Here is a 21,505-nt window from a genome sequence, read left to right on the forward strand (position 1 = left end):
CTACTGGGATTTCTTTTCCCCTCAAGCTCAGCTTGAACCTCCTGAACTTGTAGTTCATGGCCACTGCCCCTTGCTATGTATCTGGCACTGCTGAGAAGAGTTGTGCTCCATCATCTTTGTGACTATCTATCCTGGTTTCAGCTGGGACAGAGTTAATTTTCTTTCTAGTAGCTGATATAGTGTTGTGTTTTGGGTTTAGTATGAGAAGAATGTTGATTACACGCTGGTGTTCCCAGTTGTTCCTAAGTATTTATAACTAAGTCAATTTATACTAAGTTTAGACTAAGTCAAGGATTTTTCAGCTTCTCATGCCCAGCCAGCAAGAAGGCTGGAGGGGCACAAGAAGTTGGGACAGGACAGAGCCAGGGCAGCTGACCCCAACTGGCCAAAGAGCTATTCCATGCCATGTGACGTCATGCCCAGTATATAAACTGCAGGGAAAGCTGGCTGGGGGCCACTGCTCGGGAACTGGCTGGGCATTGGTTGGTGAATGGTGAGCAACTGCATTGTGCATCACTTGTTTTGTATATTCCAACCCTATTATTATTATTATTTCATTACTGTCACATTATTATTTTTTTTCTTCCTCTCTGTCCTATTAAACTGTTTTTATCTCAATCCACGAGTTTCACTCCCCTCCGCCCCCGATTTCCTCCCCCCATCCCACTGCGGGGAGTGGTGTGAGTGAGCGGCCAGCTGCATGGTGCTTAGCTGCTGGCTGGGGTTAAACCACAACACTATCCTCCAAGCAGCTCTGTGGTGCCATTACATTGTCTCTCAGTTTGCTCTTTGCCAAACATGTCATGGTTTGTCGATCTCTTCTCACCAGTCATGTACTCTAGACCCCCCACCATCCTGACGCCATCTATTAGGCCCTCTCCAGTGCTACCACAACTCTTCTAAACTCAAGGAAGGGGGACCCAAAATAGGACACCATATTTCAGGTGTGGTTTTGCTAGCGTCAGTGTGGGTGGAATACTAACTTAAATTTAAATGAGAACACACTGTTGGCTCATACTCAATTCAGTGTCCACCATATACCCTCTACTGATAAAAGAACCAGACTGTCAGCTATCTGAATTGCATCACGCTTCTCTAATACTCCTATACTACATGCATTGTCCTTTTGGTGGTACCATTTCATTTCTTCCTCACTGAAAGAAATACTACCGCATACCAATATGATTTTCTACATTTCTGTAATGCAAACACAGAGCAAGTCAAGCTATTAAGAATGTACATGTAGAACTTGGAACGCACTAGCTAGAGAGATAGCTATGCAGGTTGTATAGAGGAATCACACTTCTTAGCGGCTGGTCTTCAGAATGCAGTGCAGGGGCATGCATTTAGAGATCATGCAGAACTAAAATTTTACCTCTAATAGTAGAAATATTAATTTTTCAGTTAAGATGACAGTGTAATACATGGTCTTAAGTACAGACTCTTATTACTTCTCTGAAATACTATAATTCTTTGCTAATCCAATGGTAATTATGAGACCTGTCCACAGTTACGCAAGACTTATAAAAATAATGTATTATTTTAAAAGATGAAGTGCATCCAAACTGCCAAAGGATATAAGACCACAACTATACTTAATCCTGGCATACCGTCCCAAAGCAAAGAAGAGAACTGCATTTGGTATTTAAACTCTTGCACACAAAGTTTTTTAGTGAAACAAAATATTAGAAACTGTAATAATCTAATGCCTGAATACCAACTGTAGAATCAAAAGGTCTTTAATTAATCAGTAAGCAGAAAAATTAAATACATCTTGGAGAACTTTCCAAAATATAATAAAGGACTCAAATATCTCAAATTATTCCCCAAGCCTAACAGATTTAAGCATAGACAGCAGCAATGCCTAAAATAAGGGGAAGGTAAAAAATCTTAAAGACTGTTCTACAGTAAGTAGAATTCCTTTTATTTAAGGCCTATCAGAGTTCTTTAACAACAGTCCTGTTTAACTGAAACACCAAGGAATAAAATACGCTAAGCAGAAACAGAAGTTTATTCCTTTCTGTCATTCACGGGATGATATGATACTTGTAGCTCAATTACCCCTGCAGCTAGCAAAATCTTTTTCACCTACCTTGAGAAGAGCCATCGTCCTCTTCATCCAGTGTAAGATCAATGACACCTCCTGAATCACTTCCTGTGACCTTCGTGCTCTGAAAGACAAAACTCCTTCATTTTGCAAAAGCAAATCCAGGGAACACAGGTGGAAAAGGGATACGAATTGAACATTCAGGAGGAGAGGTCTCAGAATTGATACACTTATTAGAAAGGAACTGATGAAATGAGCAGGAGGAGGAAATTTCAGACAAATTTCCCAGGACTTGAAAAACAGGCAATAAACAAGTGATTGTATTGCAATATCAAATATTAAAGTATTTTTAGCTTTGTAAGGAGTAAAAAAACCTGATGACCAGTAGCATATTATTATTTTACAGGTAAATAAATAACAATTTGTTGTTATAGAGTATCTTTCAATTATGACTCTTAGCATTTTAATCCGATTGTAATCTGTGCTTTCCTCTATAGTAGTATAACCATTTGACAGAACAGTCACCAGGACAATATATTACTTATCTTGAGAAAGCCTGGCCTATGTGCCTATAAAGAAACTGACTTCACAATAAGAAAAAGGGAAAGCTACACTGGAACCTGTATGCTTATAAAACATGTCATCAAAAGCCATCAGAAAACTCCGCTTCTATCCAGCTTTTAAAAGTAATTTCATTACTGCATTTTTATCCGTTATCACAAATTTCAGCATTCCATTATGCTACATATGAAGCCATTTGTAACCTTCTCTCTAAAGAGGATAGAGGGATCTTTTAAGCTGTTGTGAAGGCTAAATGCTATAAAAAAACCTAGAGGACCATCAAACAAGATTTACTGTCTGGATCAATTGCTGTCCCTTGGCTGTTCAAACTGGAGGGACCACCAGCATTTTCCTATAGGTGATGGAAAAAATATTGACGGAGGTCCTATATAGTTCTGAGTTTTTAAATATACTTTCTAGAAAAAATCCTGAATGATGTCAATTGCTGCAAAAATAAGGGGGTTTTTTGGCTTTGTAGAAGAGGTCATCATTTATTGTTGGACTGAACTGCTACCTATTTATGGATTAGAGTAAACCAGGTTCCTTAGGACAGACAAAGGGTTGAGGAAAGCAACACAATTATCAAAATCTCTGAACAATTAACATGGAAAAAAGCATAAGAGTTATCAGCCCCACATACCCTGTACAAATACCAACATGATAAATCCTAGGAAGATGAGAGATTTTTCTGTGCAGTCAGATGGGGACAGATGCAAAAAGTCTAAACATTGAGATTATCTGCTGTATGACCTTTCATCTGGGTAAAACTAAGCCTTTAAGGAGGTCTTAAAGACAATTCTCACACAGGCAAGGCTTTGAGGAGAGGGAAAAGAGGTATGGTACGATTACTAAACACAAACAAAAGCTGCATGCAAATTATTGGTCACTGAATTTGGAGTGCCTGATGTGATTGATCTCTTCATTATGCATTATTACAACCTCATTTCTTCTTGCCTTAAGTTCTGATGCTGCCATTGATGGAATTCTGCTAATAACTTACATGACACACAACTGGAGTGAGAAATACCTAACTACTTATGTTCACAGGCAATAGAAGAGACCTCTATAGGGACTCTGTCTTTGCTATACATAGAGAAACATCTTTCAGATTTATTAACCATGGAATAATTCTGCTGAGAGATTTCTATTTCAAAGACTTTCCAGCTTCAGTTTTCTCGATGAGCTGATTACCCACTTGAAGCTTAAGACAAAAGGCACATTCAAATAATCAATGATTACTGAATTAGCATAAAGTCAAGAGGAATTTCATGCCAACTTGATAATCTTCCCAGACAACGAGGTGTATTTTGAACTGTGTTTCTCTGCCAGGAGAAAACAGACTGAAAAATGGAGGGGGAGATTTATAAGGAATTGGAGAAAGAAAAAATCCTGTGCCCAACCCATCAAGAAAATAAAAACATCCCTTTTGAGTATCATGACTATTTTACTCAGAAATTCTCTCAGGGAAATTTTTGTTGCTACAAGGACTTGTGAAAACTCCAGTTTATAACAGAGGTATGTTTGAGGAAAGGCTTGAGACAACTGTTATTGCTTCTGTAAAAAGAAGGGAATGGGATTCTGAGGAGAAGACTGCCATGTCGCACATCAGAAGAGGAGATTCAGATATGCTGCTCTGGGCAAAATTAGAAACCAGCTTAAGAAGGCTTGCAGCCCTGATGAAGGCAAAGAGAAGCCTGACATTGGGCTTTCAGTCATGTGTGAACAACATTCACATTTATGTCAAAAATTGAAATAAGAGAAGCAGCTCCTAATATTAGATTTCAGCAAGCATTTGGGCAGAAACTGGTAATGCAGAAAAGCAAAGCCAAGACATTCTGGTCTGCTATTAGCTGTCAGCTTTCTCCAAAAAAAGGAAGCCAAAAACCTGAACCTGCTGCAGCTGATCTCTGCAGAAGAGCAAGATGATGCAATTATAACACCTTTTCATCAGCACAGTCACGCTAGTGAAATAACACCATTTAATGAGAACGCAAAACATATGCCTGGTGCTTTAGTTCATATACTGCCTAGCAAGTCTGAATAACAGAAGATTCAGTTGCCTTAGAATATCAAATATGCTGGAACAGAAACAAAACAACCACAGCAACATAAAGTGATCCCTATCTATTTAAAGATCACAGCTACAAAAAACCCAAAGCAAAGAAAACCACAACACCCCAAATCACTGTTTCATAATTTGTCAGAACCAGAGCACCAGTCTCCAAGCAGACCAGAAGTGGCACTTAAATCTGATTATTTACAACAGCATCTGGGTAGTTTCTAGTAATCAAACAGAAAAAAGTTTACACTGAGATTTAAAATAAATGTAAACTGCCAAACTCCCTTTTCCATCCTTAACAGCTCACGTATCTTAATGTATATGACTTTAAACTCCAAGTAAGTAGAAATCCTCCAAAACACTGTCATTCACGCTGACATTTTGGATGTGTTTTATTCACAGCTGATGAGGTAGCTTTATACAACCTGGAAGCAGCAACATCACAAAGTGAACTATCCAGTTAACAACTATATCTGAGCTGCCTTAGTTTAAATCTTTCTCTGCTTTCACGTAACAGCCATGAGTATATCAATCTTAACACAAGACAATGCAATGAAAAGAATAAATTAAAAATGGAATTAAAAATTAAACCTAACAAATCCTACTCTGAAATGTCACAGTTTTGAAGATAAACGTGAAAAAAAATTTAGGAAGAAAGCAAGGAAAATACAAGACCGCATGTTTTCCTGACTTCCTAATTTTAATATAGGCACATCTTTATTCTTCATCTGATTGGTGAGCTTCCATTTGCAATTAAGATGTTTTGCACAAAAACGAGTGTCCTGTAACTGAATGTTTCATACTGAAGTCTAATGCAGATCCAGCCCAAGAAGATGCACATAACTTAGAGTGGAAAGGCAAAACACTCGTTGAAGTGGGGGAAGAGGATTGCAAGGTATGATTAAGAGCAGAAACAAAGGTGAAAAAAGGAAGCAGGACAAGGAAAAAAGGCAGCAGGGGAAAAGAGAATTACAAGCCAAGCAGCAGCTGAGCATGCACCACCACAAATACAGAAGGATGTAATGCTACTCTGCTATTCTCATTCAGTGTTGTTTTTCCTGAAACAGCCAGCCAAGGAGAAGGCACTTCACACCTACAGTCTTGATCTGTTTTGGAAAGTGCATTCTTGAAAGAAAATCTTGTCAAATTGCAGGCCCTCGGCCCCAGCTTCTTCGGTTTGCAGTGTCATGTCCACACCTACCACATTTACCACTATATAACTATCCCTGGGCTCTCTTTGCATGCCAAATGCCCCAGGCAAGCATCTAACTGGGCAAGTGTGAAGGAAAAGTGTTTTAATGCCAAGCACATAACTTGTGAAAGCAGCAAATGAAAGACCGTAGAAGAGGGGCAAAACCAAAAGAGTAAATCCTTCTCCCTTTCAAATATCTGAGTGAAACCTGGTAAATCCTGAAGCAGAGGCTAGGTCATAACCGCCTCTAAACACCACTTAATCAGTTAAACGTAAACTGCTTTATAGTGCATATGGAAGATAAAATAAATAAAAAGTATTTATAAAATGAATGCAACTATTCAGACGTGCATTTTTCTCACTTACTATTAGAAATTGGTATTTTTAAGTGTTCTACTAGCTGAAAACTTTAGCTGAAAAGTGATCTGTAGTACTGATTCTTCTGAGTAACATTTTCAGATTTTTTTTTACCATGAAAACTACTAGAACCAGACTAATTTTTTACATAAAGTCTCTATTCATATTACAGTAATTACACTTCAATTCAGGGTTTTCGACAAAAGGATTGGTAAAAGTGATCTATAATCAGAATCTCATGCATTTTCCACTGCATATACCCTGACAACGTAACATCTGCTTTCTTCCAAACCCAAGCACTTAAGTCTTTTTAACAATTAAAGAAAGCACTGAGAAACAGATATACTGACAAATAAGATATACTTATGGGAAGAAGTCTAGGAAAAAGTGGCCATAATACAGTTTTCCTTGAGAAAAGAATTATACAGTGACTTTTAGAGCCAATGCCATACAGATATCATAGAAATTTCAAAAAAGTGTAACAAAAGTATAATAGAGTTCTTATAGGTAATAAAAATCTTGGAACTTGTTAAAGATGCATAAATACAGTGAACAGGGTCACCTGAATCTAAAGTAACAATTAAGATTTGCAATAAAACTAGTGTAAATGCTTTATGGTTAAGAACTTTCTTCCTTCTTTTGGAAGACTGTCATTATATCCCCTATGCCACTGACTGGAATATCTAATAATTAACCTACAAACTAGTCAATAGTAAATTAATAAAGGGAAATCAGAAAGGAATCAGCCTCGCAATAAAATGAAGGGCTGCTGAAACGATTCTGAAGCAGTTTTCTCATCTGCCTCTGAAAAAGTAGGGACATTGAGACAGGCTACTATCTTTTTACGTTCTTCCACAAGCTGAGACCATTTCACACTGTTGTAAAACACACCATAGTGGGAGAAAGAATATCACTTTAGCTTTGCTATCCATCAACTTTTTCAGATCAGCACTGCTGCAAATTAGGTTGATTCATCATTTGTAATTTTGAAAGGAAAGAAAAAAAGGGGGGAGGGGGATAGAGAAAAAAGCTATTCCCATTTCATGGGCTAAACAAATACAAGGAAGGAGACTGAATTTAAAGGCCAAAGCACATATGTTGAGAAAAGGAGGTATCTCCCACCATAACTACAAGAGTGAGATTAACACAGAAAGTAGTTATATCATCACAGCATATATATGTCAATGGCAAACCACTGAAGAAAACTGTGAAAGAAATCTCTAAAACTCAAATTGAACAGCAAATGCTACCTGTTGCATCATTTTGTATAACAGCACACATGCACACGCCAACACACACATGTATTGCGCCACATGAAAAACCAAAAGGTAAATGTTGGTATTTTGAAGAAAGTTTTCAATATGCACTTCTGTATTCACATATGATATATATGATTTAAAAAAGGTTTTGGTATTATATAACGCCACGGTTCATCACATAGAGATAACAATGCTATTCATTGTAATGCCACCTGCTTTTCATAAAGGAACATTTCAGTATGTAAGAGTGAAAAACGAAGGGAAAAAAAATGCAACAACAAAAAATACAGTGCAAAATAAAAATTAATTCCAGGGTAGTAAAGATCAAAATTCTGAAGATTATGTGTGGCACACTGACACAGTGCAGACAATTTTATTATCAACAGTTTCTACAGTAACAAAACAGAAAAAATTCTGAGGGTTGTAAAACAGACAATCCATAAAGCATCACACCACCACAATCATACATGACGCACCAAGGCGTTATATAATAGCAAAATCAATCTTAAATTATGGGGAGCGATGTTAAAAATATGTTCTGGGGACAGGGTGTGTGTGGGGAGGGTGGTGATATGGTGTTTGTATGCATAATTATAAGGCCCATATTACGTTTTTAGTCACCCATATACAAAACTACAGATTTCAAGCACAGTCTAAGCAGCTGTGGAAATTTTTTTTTTTTAATACATTTTTGAGCATATCTCAGTCACTAACTGCTTCAATGTCATGTCAGATTTATCACTCCTTAACAGTTACTTTTTCCAATGCAGTAACTCCCACAAAATTGAAGTAATTATTCCAGCCTTACAAAGCTGTCATGAAAATTTATTTGACCAGGTATACCAAATGTATTTGTCATCTCTTACCAAGATAAAAATGAAAATGAAAATGCAATGAAGTTGGCAGTTTACCAAGATCATAGTTTGCACAAACAAAATTTCACAGGGCTGCAATACATGTTTTGATAGCGTGTGGTTGCATACTTGTGTAACACTCAAATACTATTAACAAATATTTTATGTATTGCATTTGCAACATTGCTGTGTACCCCTTACCCTTAATTAGTACTGTGCAACACCTCCTACAGAACAAGAACAATGCAAGCATGGAAAAAATGAATAACCAGTCTTAGTAACCCTTGTGTATTATATACCCTCTCATTTCTTTTGTGCAAAGACTACACTACACTACACATTGGCTCTGCTACCCCTATTGATAAGAATCATACACCAAGAAGGCTGAGAGATTGGTTGCCAGAAATGCTGTTTTTAGGCACTATCTATCATAACTCCAACTAAAAGCCACAAAGGAACTCTTGACACAATGCTTAAAGTATTTCTCTGCTACTGTGACTTTGTTTTTCCTTAATCAAAACAGAGTATATAATAAACACATACATGCATGTATGTGCACACACACATCTCTCTACTAGTTCTTACTCTTTTAAGGTGAAACATCTACCTTGTTCTCCCAAAAGCCCACTGACAGTTTCCCAACACTATTATGTAGGATGGCCATCTTGGATGATGGAAGATCACCTTACTAATCAGTAAATATATTTATAGTACTTTTCAGATTAGTTTAATGCGGCCTTTAAAAGCTATTATCCATGTCTGGTGCAATGACATCATCAGCTGGATTGTTTTAATATTCCTCTCAATTTTTTGGCCCCAAATGACAACTCGGAGCCTACAAAACACAAGTATATTTACTTGCTGCAAGCTGCTCTCAGTAACTGGGGGGTGGTTTAGGTAACACTGATATGGTCTCAGGGAAAGAAAAATCACTTTAAAGATCATTCAATTTTGTTCCTTACAAGAGCCACCCAATTCAGCTACGTGATGTCCTGTTGGAAATTTTTCAGATTTTTTTTTTTAAATTCATTTTATAAACTGTCCTCCTGCTAACATCTTTATAATTTAGATTTCTAATTAGTCTCAGGTAAAGGTTCCACCTCAGAGATAACAGCTAGTTGCATTTTAAACAGCACAAATGTAACCCCAGGGTCAGAGACAAAAATCAAGTAGCCCATTTTACATATATAATTATGCATGTTTATTTTCAGTGACAAAACCATGAAATGCAAGGAACATATTCATCAATAATGCTTCAACAATATAGAATTAATAGCTGCTTATAAACTGTAAGCTGACATAGCCACTTTGTTCACATTGTTTCCCAACAGATATTCACAAATTCTGTTACACATTGCAAAGTAAAGGGATAGGAGTTATAAATGTACTTTATTAACATTTTACCTGATGAATTTCCAATAGTCAGCAAAATATCTTAAATGAAACTGTAGTTCAACCAAACAAATCAAGGCATGTCAGAAACAATGGGAAATGGATAGGACACTGGTGGTGATTTTTGGTTTGTTTTTTTTTTTTTTAAACTAATATTAGCTGAAAAGGTGAAAAGCACAGATGAAATTTAGACTGAAAAAAGATTTACTCCGTAAGAGGATAAGGTGCACCTGGAGTGGAGAACAAGGAAGAAAAGACTATTCACTTGACCTGGTGTTTTACTTAAGATAACGTAAACATTCTTTAGCAGATTGACTTTATGCCATCCATTTTTAACACATCCAACCCCATTCAAATTTGTTCGCTGTTATTTTATGTCACAATGTAATAAAAGCTGCTTTCATAGATTCTCTTAGTCTACCATAGCTATATTCATATATAATATATATAAATCCTGTATCTATAACTGGGATTCATAATAAAATACTGAAAAACCATTCTAAAGATTTGTTATATAATTAAAAATGCCTTTGCCTCTGTAACAATATTATTTACCCCAATACATAAAAGTGCTTGTCATGTCTTCAGAAATGCAATTCTAGGACCTGAGGCACTGGAATGGCCATTGATAAAATGACTGGGACTGGATAACAACTCTTAAATTTCTGCGTACGCAGGAAAAGTTGAGAGACTAACACAAATATAGTAAGATGCCCCCTCCCACACCCCTGTGGCCATTTCTTTTGGAGCAAGAAGCAGAGGAAGGCTGAAAAAGGAGCAGCAGTCATACAGCAAAATCATACGTCCGAGCTGCTTACTGAAAACTTTGACTACGCTGATCTTAACAGTATGCAACTATTGAGAAGATAACTCAGGATAATCAAAGAGATGTACCAGACTAAAACCACAACAAAGCCAAGAACATGTTCAATTTCAAAGCACCCTTCCAATGCCTTCAGGTATTTGACATTGTGCACAATGGAGCTCTTCAGGGGGCACGGAGAACGTGGGTATAGTAAAGAACATTTACCTTCTAGATCTCCCACACTGTAGATCACAGTACCTTACTGCGGGGATGAATTACTTAAATAGCAATAAAAGAATAAAAAATTTAACATACTGTAAGATACTGTGCTAACTTCATAAAAATAAAACGTAATTAGGGTACTCCTTGAAGTAACAGCAGAGATTTCCAAACTTACCAGGAAAAAGCACAGAAAACACAAGTTCTAGATTCACAGCACCAGTATCAAAGCTGCATTATGAAAATGAAATGCAGAACTAAATATATGGATGTATTATGTAAGGTTCCAGTCACTCCCCACTGTTTTCAGAGTCATCTCCATCAAGGGAAATGGAATTTAATCAATGACATGTCAGCCATAATTTAAAAAAATACTTTAGTTGACTTAGTTAAGGCTAAGCGCTTTTTTTTTTTGCAAATGAAATGAAATATTCTTATTTTAGGAAAAGATCTAATTAGAAAATTCAAGAGTGGCAGATGACTAATTTCTTTCAAACTATATTTGCTATATTCAGATTTTTAAAGTGAATTTTAAATGATGATTAACAATTTTGCATTACGTTTACATCAAAAGTCTAAGTTTAAGTTTACACAGACAAACTGTACTTAACCTGTTGGACCACACCAACATGCTTCACCTATAATGGAAAGAAAAAAAAAAAAAAAAGAAAAAAAGAAAAACTCAGATATCCTGCTGTTTGAGGTTCTCTGCTGATACTGCCATTAGAGGAGTCCAATTCATGTTCATTTTGATAGAATTCATGAAGTTCACACAGCATAACCTGTACTGCAATGAACAGGATTGACCTGAAATTTTATCTCACAGTTTAAAAGGGGAAAAACAAAAAAAAAAGGGGGGGAAGACCTCCTGCTCCCCATATTACTGTATGCATAGCCAAAGCTGGCTTTACAAAAGCAGCGAAACACCCATTCTGTTTGCCTACTTCAGCTTTTCTACAAGGGTAATACATGTAGGAAGACTCATTTAACACTTTGGGTGGGAGGGGGAACAGGAGAAAGATTTTTCAGTTCTAGAAGGTTAGAAATTCATTAGAATTAATTCAAATATTAGTGGAAAGCTTAGGGAACATGCACTCCAGCTCTTGTGAAGCAATAATACTTCCAGCCCAAACCAGGAGTGCTTTTTCTCATTTAAAAAAAAAAAAATTCCCCCCATACAAAAATAAAAAGCTAGTAATACTGCAGTCAGTAGCTTTGAAGTATCAGGTTCAAACTGAAGGTAGTGAGAGGACATTGTATAGTTGGTGCCAACAGAATGAGAATTTAACAAATGAGAAGCCCAAAATACCCAGTTACAAGCCAACAGAATGGAAGTTAAGTTAGAAGCCAAAGGATAATTAGAAGGAATCAGAGACATGCCCAGATTGACCAAAAGGGTCCCTTTTTCAATTTAAATCACCAACTACATTTGTGTTAAGGAATGAAACAAGCAGCAATACGCTGTTACAGTAAGTTACCTAGATGTAGTTAGGACCAGAGCAGGGCATGTGGTCAGTATGACCACAGTATGCAGCAAGAGGGAACAGAAAAGAATCATCTCCTGGCAACATACTTTTCTTGTTTCTGCAGAATAAATGTTCAACACCTGTATGCTGGAACAAGCAACTACCCGAGACAAAGACAGGACTATTTTATTTTGTGGGGGGAGATAATACATACCTGTCTTGATGAAAGTTTAGATTAAATCTCTTCAAACAAGAAATTAAATTTGTTTGGGTGAATTATGAATTTTATGAATCCCTAAAATTTGGAAATTTATGTTACTCTAAAATATCCTAGAATAAGTTACTGCACAGTTCTCCTATATTTTGAGGACTGTTTGCCCTTCATTTTTTCAATTTTTCTTCTTTCTAGCTATTAGGAAGGATTACTTTCTTTACCATTTTCATTTGATTTACTATAGGCTTGACAAAATGATAATCCTGGATCCATTATTTCCTTCCTCTAGTCACTGATGTTGTAAATTAATGCTGCGACTAAGGAAGTGTAGGATTGTGCATAATTAATTATTATATAAACAATTATGTCTCATCAACTAGCTTAATCATTATAACAACAGCAAATAAAAGTGACTGTAAAGATAATACATAAGATGACTATAGCGCTTTCAAAACATTTTAATCTTTAGCATGATCCATCAGAAAATGGAACACACTGTGCTGGTCTTACACTTTGGAAAACTGATGAAGTATGTATGAATAACCTACCCAAAGCTACAAAGGTGAACTTTACCAGCCAAGACAAAACTCCAAAGTTCAGACATCAAGTCCTCTGTTCAGACTATAACAAAGTGACAAATCTCATTCAATATTTGAAAGCCTTTCCCAGCAAGGAAGTTCTCCACAGAATTAAGAGTTTGTTATTTCAGCTGGGATCTTTCTCTATTTTATCCACTGCTGAGCAAGATAACACTTCCAGTGAAGTCCTTAATGTGATAAACCATGTGTGTACACACATACACACATGCATTTCAAAAGGATGAAGCCATTCTTATTTAATTCAGTTGATATAATGGCAAACAGTTGTAAATGCTACAGTTTCTTCTTTGAAAGTGGACCTACCATAATTTGTGATTTGATGACCAGTTTTCCATTTTTATTTACAGGAAGATATCTCGATTTGTCAGAATCTGATGAAAATTATGGCATAGAATAGCAGAGACAAACCATGAGTTAGATTTTCAAGTGTGATTCACTGAAAATGAACTATGACTAGCCCTCCTAATTTGTTTTTTTTTTTTCCATTAAAGAGCCTTTTAAACTACAATTTCATTTCTCTGACAAAATTCACATCCACTATCCTGAGAATTTCTAACCTGTAAAAATCTATGGAAAAATGTAATGATAGGATCAGTTTACTATAGTGAACTAATCTAAAAAAGTTAAAATAAAAATAATATTTGGATAAGGTTTGGGTTTGGTAGGGAAGAACAGGATGTGCTTCTTGTGAATTATACTATACTGAGAAAGACTATACTGACTATACTGCAAAGACAATGTGAAATGTAATGGAAGGGGTCGGTGAGAGGAAATACAAAAAAACCCTCTCACAAGATAACACATACAGACACAACACTTCAACTCTAATTACTTGCTATTTAAGCAATAAAGGTGTTCTCAACTCTTTTAAAGAACCTTTTCCCTGTTTCATGCACAACTGAAGAGATCCCAATTTTATTATAATTTGTATCAAATAGTGCCTTTGGAGAACAGAATGACTTAAATCTTAGCCAGAAATATTAAATAGGAAAAAGGAAAGACCTGCAATACAAATCTGTAGCTCACAGAGAAAAATCAATTTACAAGAAAGTTTAAAAAAAAAAAAAAGGCACAATCCTCTGGTAGACCTGATAACAATTTGAACAGAGAGGGTGACAGTGGCCAAGCAATTCCAGGTGTTTTCATGCATACGTGTATATTTGTAGTGTATCTGTGTCTATTTCGTTCAGCTTCTACTTTCTCCGTGCTCTTCAGAAATCAAGTATTTGATTTGTAAGATGCTACATTAGTGCCAGCAGGCACAAAATGGTATAATAAATACACTCTTCACAAAATATAAAAGTCATGCACTTAGTGAAGAAAGCATAGCTCTTCAGCTAAGTGGAAATCAGTATTTCCCTCTCATTTTTTTAAAACAGCTCTGCTCAGCCACTTAAAAGAGTCCCAGCTGCCACAGAAAGTCATACAAACTCCAAGCCCTGCTCTGTTAAGTTTCTGTTCCATAGCTCACTTCAGGAGTGCGAACAGGATACTTCTTGCTGAACTAGACCATAAGAAATTTCCTTAGTAGACCAAGTGAAAAAACAAGTCTGGTAATTTTTTCCATTTTAGCAAATCATTTGAAATCAGTTCCATTACAGAAGCATCAAGTCATTGGTTCTTGTTTTATCACACGCTTTATAAAGACAGGTTTGTTACAACAGCCTTGATGGGGACCAGCAGTTAGGTTCCCACTGGCCACATTCTTGGGGAGAAGCACCTTGGAAGAACTGTGATTCAACAGGACAGGGCTTTTGGAATTCAGAGCTGGGCGTTCCTCAGGGACTAAAGTCACAGAATTAGCGCCCGGTGGCACCACAGATTTCTTAGGGAATAAAATTTTGCTTTGTTCTAGAACAACATGGTTTATAGAAGAGGTGGAGGCACCAGATATTGATTCTTTTATCGCTTCGTTTGGGATCTTGCTATATATGTAATTGGGGGCGTTATTCTCCATTATATCTGACCAAGCCCTGTAGCGAACTTCCGCAGCTCCCCAGTAGTGTCTAATAGCAGACTCGGAGCGATGGCCTGTCACTGCCATTATTTCTCTAGGCCCCAGTCCTGCTTCACACAGTAGCTGGATGGTGGTAGTTCGGAGAGAATGATTGGTGTATCGCTGAGAGAGCCTGGCTGCCACACTTATCCTGGGCATCATGGTACCCAAGTAGTTCACACCCATCGGTTCTCTTTTGTACCAGACAGGCTGTTCTTGCATTTGCTCTGACGTTAGCTTTAAAGGATGCAGGTAAAAGGCAGGGGGCTCTGGAGGCAACTTAGACAAATAAAGCTCCAAGGAAAAAACAGGACAGTTTGGGTCCCCTGGCATGTCATACATTTTACCCATTTTATGAGGATCTTCTCCATTTTTTCCTTTGCCAGGATACCTAAACATAGCGTATCGACGCCCATTCTTGTCCTTCTCAACAACAAAAGCATCTGGAGCCAGATCTCTTAAAATTTCCCTCCCTCGTTTGGCAAAATGCAACTGCAAATCAAACCACACCTTGTTGACGAGTGCCAGTGGACTGTGCAATCCCAGCACACCAGATTGTTTAATCTTACGCAAGTCCTCAGCAGCTATAGGAGGATGGTGGTGAGTCTCATCCTTTCCCTGCATGCGCAGCATCTTCAGCACGCTCACAAATACCGTGTTTGCACTAGCAAACTCTTTGTCCTTCATTAAGCAAATCTGACGATTATAAGGTGGCATTTTGAGATGCCGGTTTAAGCCAGCACGCATTGACTTGTAGCTTGCCACACTGTAGGTATTTCCATCATGATTCCTTATTGTATAATAAAACTCTCTTAGGATATCATTGAGTTCACTTACTGGGACCAATTCAAAGCTAGGATCCTTGCCATTTTTGGCCAGCCATTGTTTTAATAGGTTAGCTGCCCAGCCAGTCTGCTTGTGGGTGTTTTTGATGCTCTTAGCATCCTCTTCCTCTTCCTCCAAGCCAAAGAGGACATCCTCGGGGAAGTTAAAATTCGTCTGTGCTGCTTCTACTGCTTCTTTATTTTCTGATGAAGTCTCTTCCTGTTTCAACTGCTTTTCGAAACAATTGATCAAAGTTGTACCATCAAATATGCCACAGGTATACGGAACACAGCGAACTACTTTTTGATCTGAGAGCTGTGAAGTGCGGAGCAATACATAATATTTTGGATTTTACACAACAAAAAGCAGGTGGCATTAACTGGATTTTTCAAATGATATGGCATGTCAATTCCATACCTCACTAGCCAATTAAAATGCATCAGGACCTTCTTTCTTAACCATGGCATTACACATGCTTTAACTGATTTGACTGAAAGCAAACCTAGAAACATACACTATAACAGAAGACTGAAAACCGGAAAGCATCATGTGTCTTTTATTTCCCTCCTCCTTGCTCACCTTCCATTGATAAATACCACTATCACACACATTCTGTTTTTCCAAAATCTTTTCCGGGTTTCAGGCTCTACTGAAGAAAAAAAATTCCAAAATATGCATCTTATACTGAAAATTAAATCTTAAAACCATACATCTGTCATCCATTCTGGCACTGAATTTCCTACATATCAAGTATTGACAAATGTTTTAATAGCTATAATCCACAGGTATCTTTGAAAAATGAAGTTCCAAACAACCATTCTTTATGAAACGCCTTAATAAAAAGGTAGAGTGAGGCACAGTTTATACTGTATAATACTTGTTATCTTTGCCAGACTATTTCTGCAACAAGTGAAAAACAGAATCTTGTCCAGTATGTTTTCTCCTTGCTTTGAAATACAATTCAGATTTAACTGTACCTTGAAACACTATTAAATGTGGAAATTTTGGCTAGAAGAAATTAATTTTATTCCCCTTAATAAAATGACTTCCAGTTAACAGCAATGTAAGCATGATGTGCTTTGTGAAATATCTATATGCAGAAAGAAAATGAATTACAAATAATTTTAAATAGCTTAATTTCAAACTTTAAGTTTCAAAGCAAGTTCAACAAATTTTAGATGAGGAATCCAGAAGTACTGCAAGTTCTCCTTTATCATGAAGTAGTTATTCCTGAAGAAAATTTCTTTTCCTTTTTTTTTCCTATGATTTATGGCAATGAAATATTAGAACTCCCAATTCTTACTAACTTCTGGATTAGTGTGGAAATGAGAGCGCTGCAATAATTTACAAAATATTTGCAGCTCTAAGTTCAAGCCCTTCAGACAAAAAGTGGGCAGGGTTTTCTTTTGTATGTTAGCTCTGTTTCATCAGACAAGTTTTTAGTGTGCTCCTGATATACTAACTCACCTACTTACACAAACCCCATCAGAAAACTTCTGAAAAGATTATCAGAAGCTCATGCTCAATACTCCGGATCAGAAGAAGAAGAAAAATACAAACGGACAGAAACTAGAAAGGATGGCACAAAAAAGAAACTAAAATTGTTTCATTATGAGCAATAAAGGTAAAGAACTTTTCTCCTGTGGATTGTAACTTTAGAATTTTTTATAGAAACAATCAACAACCTACCTGTGTTGTTCCCTCAGCAGTTCGCTTGTTTGCCGAAGTATCTGTTGGTGGCCTGCTTGTCTGGTTTTCTGAGGGGTCAAGAAATTGTTCATTTGCAGTATCTAATCAGTACTAAGTACTGCTATCACCTATACAAATTTGGAGGCAATATTCAAAATTGTTTGATACTAAGCATTCGGTACATGGCACATTTAACATTTTTCTGCCCTGATTTTCAATTATAAGTATTCAAGCGTGATAACTACCATTTTTCAGAGGGAGTGGAAGATACAGAAAAGCAAAATGGCACTTTCCAGCCTAGAAGCCCTATACATTCCCTTCCTTGAAAGTCTGACAGTGTATTCAAAATATTTTATGAAAATTCCCTTGCCTATCTGAGGACAAAGCATAACTCCAACCACTCCTCCCTCCATACATAAACTGACAAGATATTAAACTGAAAGCCAATTACAATTATTCAGCATTTTTGTACAAAAAATTGACTGAACAATGGATAGTTAAACAGACTGTAAAATACATAACAGAGACAATTTGTGCAGTGAGACTGAGTATTTTTATTAGCTCAGCCAAACATATATCTAAACCAGCAACTTAAGCAGAAGTTGCTTGAATATTTGATGTAGACATTTAAATCCAAATTCTCTGTTCTTATTAATTTTAATCAGAGCTTAGCAACAGTGCTGGCCCAAAGCAGTGTTTCAATTCTGGTGAGAAAACTACTAGGGTATACACTAAGGCTATGTGAACTGCACAAAACGAGACACAGTTTTTTGGACACATAGGCCCTTCCTTCGGTCACTCTGCCTGATCTGTCACAACCCTTTCTATGTTGTGTTAAATCATTACATTAGCTTTAGAGCTAAAAAATCAATACAAAGCATGTAACTGTCTAACTCTATGGAAGACAGATTTTAACATAGGTAACTTAGAGATGGGAAAATGAAATAAAACTAGTTCTGATGTCAAGCTCTGCTTGAGTTCATTTTAATTGTGCCAATGAGAAACTTCTTATAATTCCAACTCACTTAAATCTTGAGAACCTATTAGAAAAAAATTTTCAAGGTACGTAAAATCAGCAGTGCAGAGAATCATCGTGGCATGGTGAAAGATGGAGAGAAAATACTTAAAAATATTTAATCTAGATACTGTTATTTAAACATTCATTGTGTTCTGAGACTTTATTTTAAATACAATAAATGTACTTCTTTGGAGCTAGGTTAGTATTCAGCTGCATTTTTTCCCCCCATTTTGTTTACTTTTAAGTGTTGTGAAAATTAAGTTAATGACTATACTTTCAGTATGTCTTTGCTTAGAAAGGCAGCCAGATTATTTTGAGAGGCTGTATTAAAAATAAATACCAAGTTGGTAATGGTAGAATAGGAGTTTCTGACTTCATGCTAGGAATTATATAAATCAATTTCTAAATAAAATAAAGCTGACAGAGCCACGCTGCTGACTCCTTCTAAGGAGAGATTATTTACAACAATGGCTGAAACTCATCTATGACAGAGATGATTTTGATCTTGACAATTTCAACAGAAAGGCAACCCAGAAGAAACATATCAGTAAAACAGACTAACAAACAAATTTCCACAGGAGTGCAGTTTTGGGTTTCCCTTTGAGAACTATTTTCTTTTCCCAGTGTCAACATTCAAGCATAACTTACCAACTCTGGGCGCTGTAATGGTGGGTGGTTCAATAGGAGCTGTACTACTAAATGCAGAGAGGGGAATCTTCATCTGTAGAGGGGCTCGACTGCTGGTAGCATTATAAAGTCCTGAAGTACCCACTGTGGGCAAAGAAGTCCTTGTGGCCTGGGCAACAGGATGTGCAGTAGAAACAGCCTGTACTGCCAACGTTGTGCCTATTGGCCCAGCACTGGCTGGAGAGTTCCTCTGAATGCCAGGACTGGGCACAGATGGGCTGTTATTTGGTTTAGTTGGGTTAGTGGAGGCCAAAGACACTGTAGTTTTGGTAAGGCTACCAACTGTAGATGAGCTTTGTACGGATATAAATTCAACGTTGCCTGACTGTTGGTTAGTGACCAAAGTCCCTGTGTGGCCTTGCAGGAGCTGAGGCTGGGATGACACTGCGACAGGTACATGCAAGATTACGGGCAAAGACTGCAATGAGACAGACACTGACTGAGTGCTGCCACTGGGCACTTGGTTAGTGCCTACAACCGTAGCTGCGTTAGCTGTGGGAAGAACTGCTGTTGTCAAAGAGCTGGTGGAGGTCACTGGAGTCTGAGGCTTAGGGTGTCCACTGACAACTGTCGGAGGAGCCGCAAGACTGGAAGCTGGCACTACACCCCCCCCCCCAAAAAAAAAAAAAAAAAAAAAAAGAAAAAGAAAAAAATTAAGTATTTGAACCAAGTCGGAAGTTTCACTCCAGCACAACAAATGGAAACGATTTACGATGAGGGTGGTGGCTGAGTCACTGGAACAGGTTGTCTGGAGAAGTTTTGAATGCCCTATCATCCTAAGTGTTCAAAGTCAGGCTGGACAGGGCTTTGAGCAACCCGATCTAGTTAAAGACGTCCTGGCCTATGACAGGGGGGTCGGACTAGATGATCTTTAAAGGTCCCTTCCAACCCAAACCATGCTATGATTCTATGAAAAATGTGGTATACAATTAGCGTTTTTGCCAAGAAAGGTTACAGATAGTCATCTTCTGTTGTACACTCTGATATTCAATGGCCTAGTTAAAGATACAGTCAATACTGTATTTCTGTCTGAAAGAACTACATATAAATGGCAAAAAATTAAGATATACAAAGAACTATGACACAAACAGGCTTGAAGAAAGCCCCAAGATTCAACTGTTGAGAACACGTGAAATATAGCATTTTAAACACTCATTACAGAAAAAGAAAAACTCGTCCTTCAGAAAACACAAGAAAAGAAAAACTAAGTCAGTTATGACTAATTTGCTTTGTATAGGTAGGACCTTGTATCCAGAAGGTTCTACTGAAACCAAGGATTAATGTGTCAGAGAAGATACTCAAGATACTCGCTTTTATGCAACAAAATTTCAGGATTAAATCTAAAGATCAGGAGCATAATACAGTACAGAAAGCCAGTATATGCCTACTATGAGATGATTCTGTGGAAAAGATTCAGCATTCAATATTAGGTAAACTATTTTTAAAACCAAACATGGTGTGACTACAATGAATGTAATTAATAGTGGTTTTGATTCTACATTCCCTATAAAATTCTAAACCAGAAATTCCATTTTTCAACTGGATTCCCTTAATAAATGTGGCTTATTACTTCCTTTAGTTCCCCACTCACCTTCTGTATCCATTAGGTAGAAGGGAAGATACCAGCATCCTACTATGATCCAGTACAAAATGTGTTTCACCTCTCAGCAGCTGAGAGACTGCAAGTTTTGCTACCATACCCAGCAAGCAGTCTGCTGAAGCATCTCATCTACCCACATGTTCTGGCTGGCCAAATCAACACATTTTTTCCCTTACCTGGTAAGCACACTACACAAATATAAACTGGGAATGTGGTAAGGAGCTAAAAAGAATGATTTTTGATGTCACATGAAGTTCAGTTAGTTACTTATTTAATGGAAAGCAATAAAACTTTCAAGAAGTGCGTGTATATTCCATAGACAGTTTCTTACCTGCATTCACAGGGGCTTGAAAAGTTGCTGGCGTGCTCTCTCCTACATTCCTCTTTGACTCCAGCATCTGCCTCACTGTGCCAGCATTTCTAAGAAACAAAGTTTCAGTTAGCATTTTTCAGTGAGCCACACCAGCTATAATTATGAACAGTAGAATGATGAAAAAAAAAAAAAGCCTTATTTTACAGATATTCTTTTCACTGACATTTTCTAAACCCATTTATTTTCTGCCCCCCCCATGCAAATTAACTTTGGATATTCCCCTACTAAAATAAATAAATATATATATATATATATATATATATGCAGAATTATTTGCAAATTTTCAAGTGCTT

General features: G+C 37.1%; 1 protein-coding gene across 10 annotated transcripts in view; it reads right to left on the bottom strand.

Moving 5' to 3' along the window:
• The window catches only part of ATF7IP (activating transcription factor 7 interacting protein), a 108,389-nt gene that overhangs the window by 12,896 nt on the left and 73,988 nt on the right, over window positions 1-21,505 (bottom strand). For 8 of the 10 annotated variants that reach the window (XM_069773788.1, XM_069773786.1, XM_069773785.1 and 5 more), the window contains 4 exons: window positions 21,171-21,259; window positions 19,201-19,839; window positions 17,535-17,602; window positions 9,507-16,073 (listed from right to left, as the gene is read on the bottom strand). In XM_069773788.1, coding sequence (XP_069629889.1) covers window positions 14,631-16,073; window positions 17,535-17,602; window positions 19,201-19,839; window positions 21,171-21,259 — 2,239 coding nt within the window. In that variant the 3' untranslated portion in view covers window positions 9,507-14,630. Of the gene's footprint in view, window positions 1-2,092; window positions 2,172-9,506; window positions 16,074-17,534; window positions 17,603-19,200; window positions 19,840-21,170; window positions 21,260-21,505 lie in introns of those variants that run through there. The other 2 variants (XM_069773795.1, XM_069773794.1) reach the window with 1 other exon arrangement.

The sequence above is a fragment of the Haliaeetus albicilla genome, chromosome 28 (genome assembly GCF_947461875.1).
Source record: "Haliaeetus albicilla chromosome 28, bHalAlb1.1, whole genome shotgun sequence".
In the NCBI taxonomy this organism is placed as follows: domain Eukaryota; kingdom Metazoa; phylum Chordata; class Aves; order Accipitriformes; family Accipitridae; genus Haliaeetus; species Haliaeetus albicilla.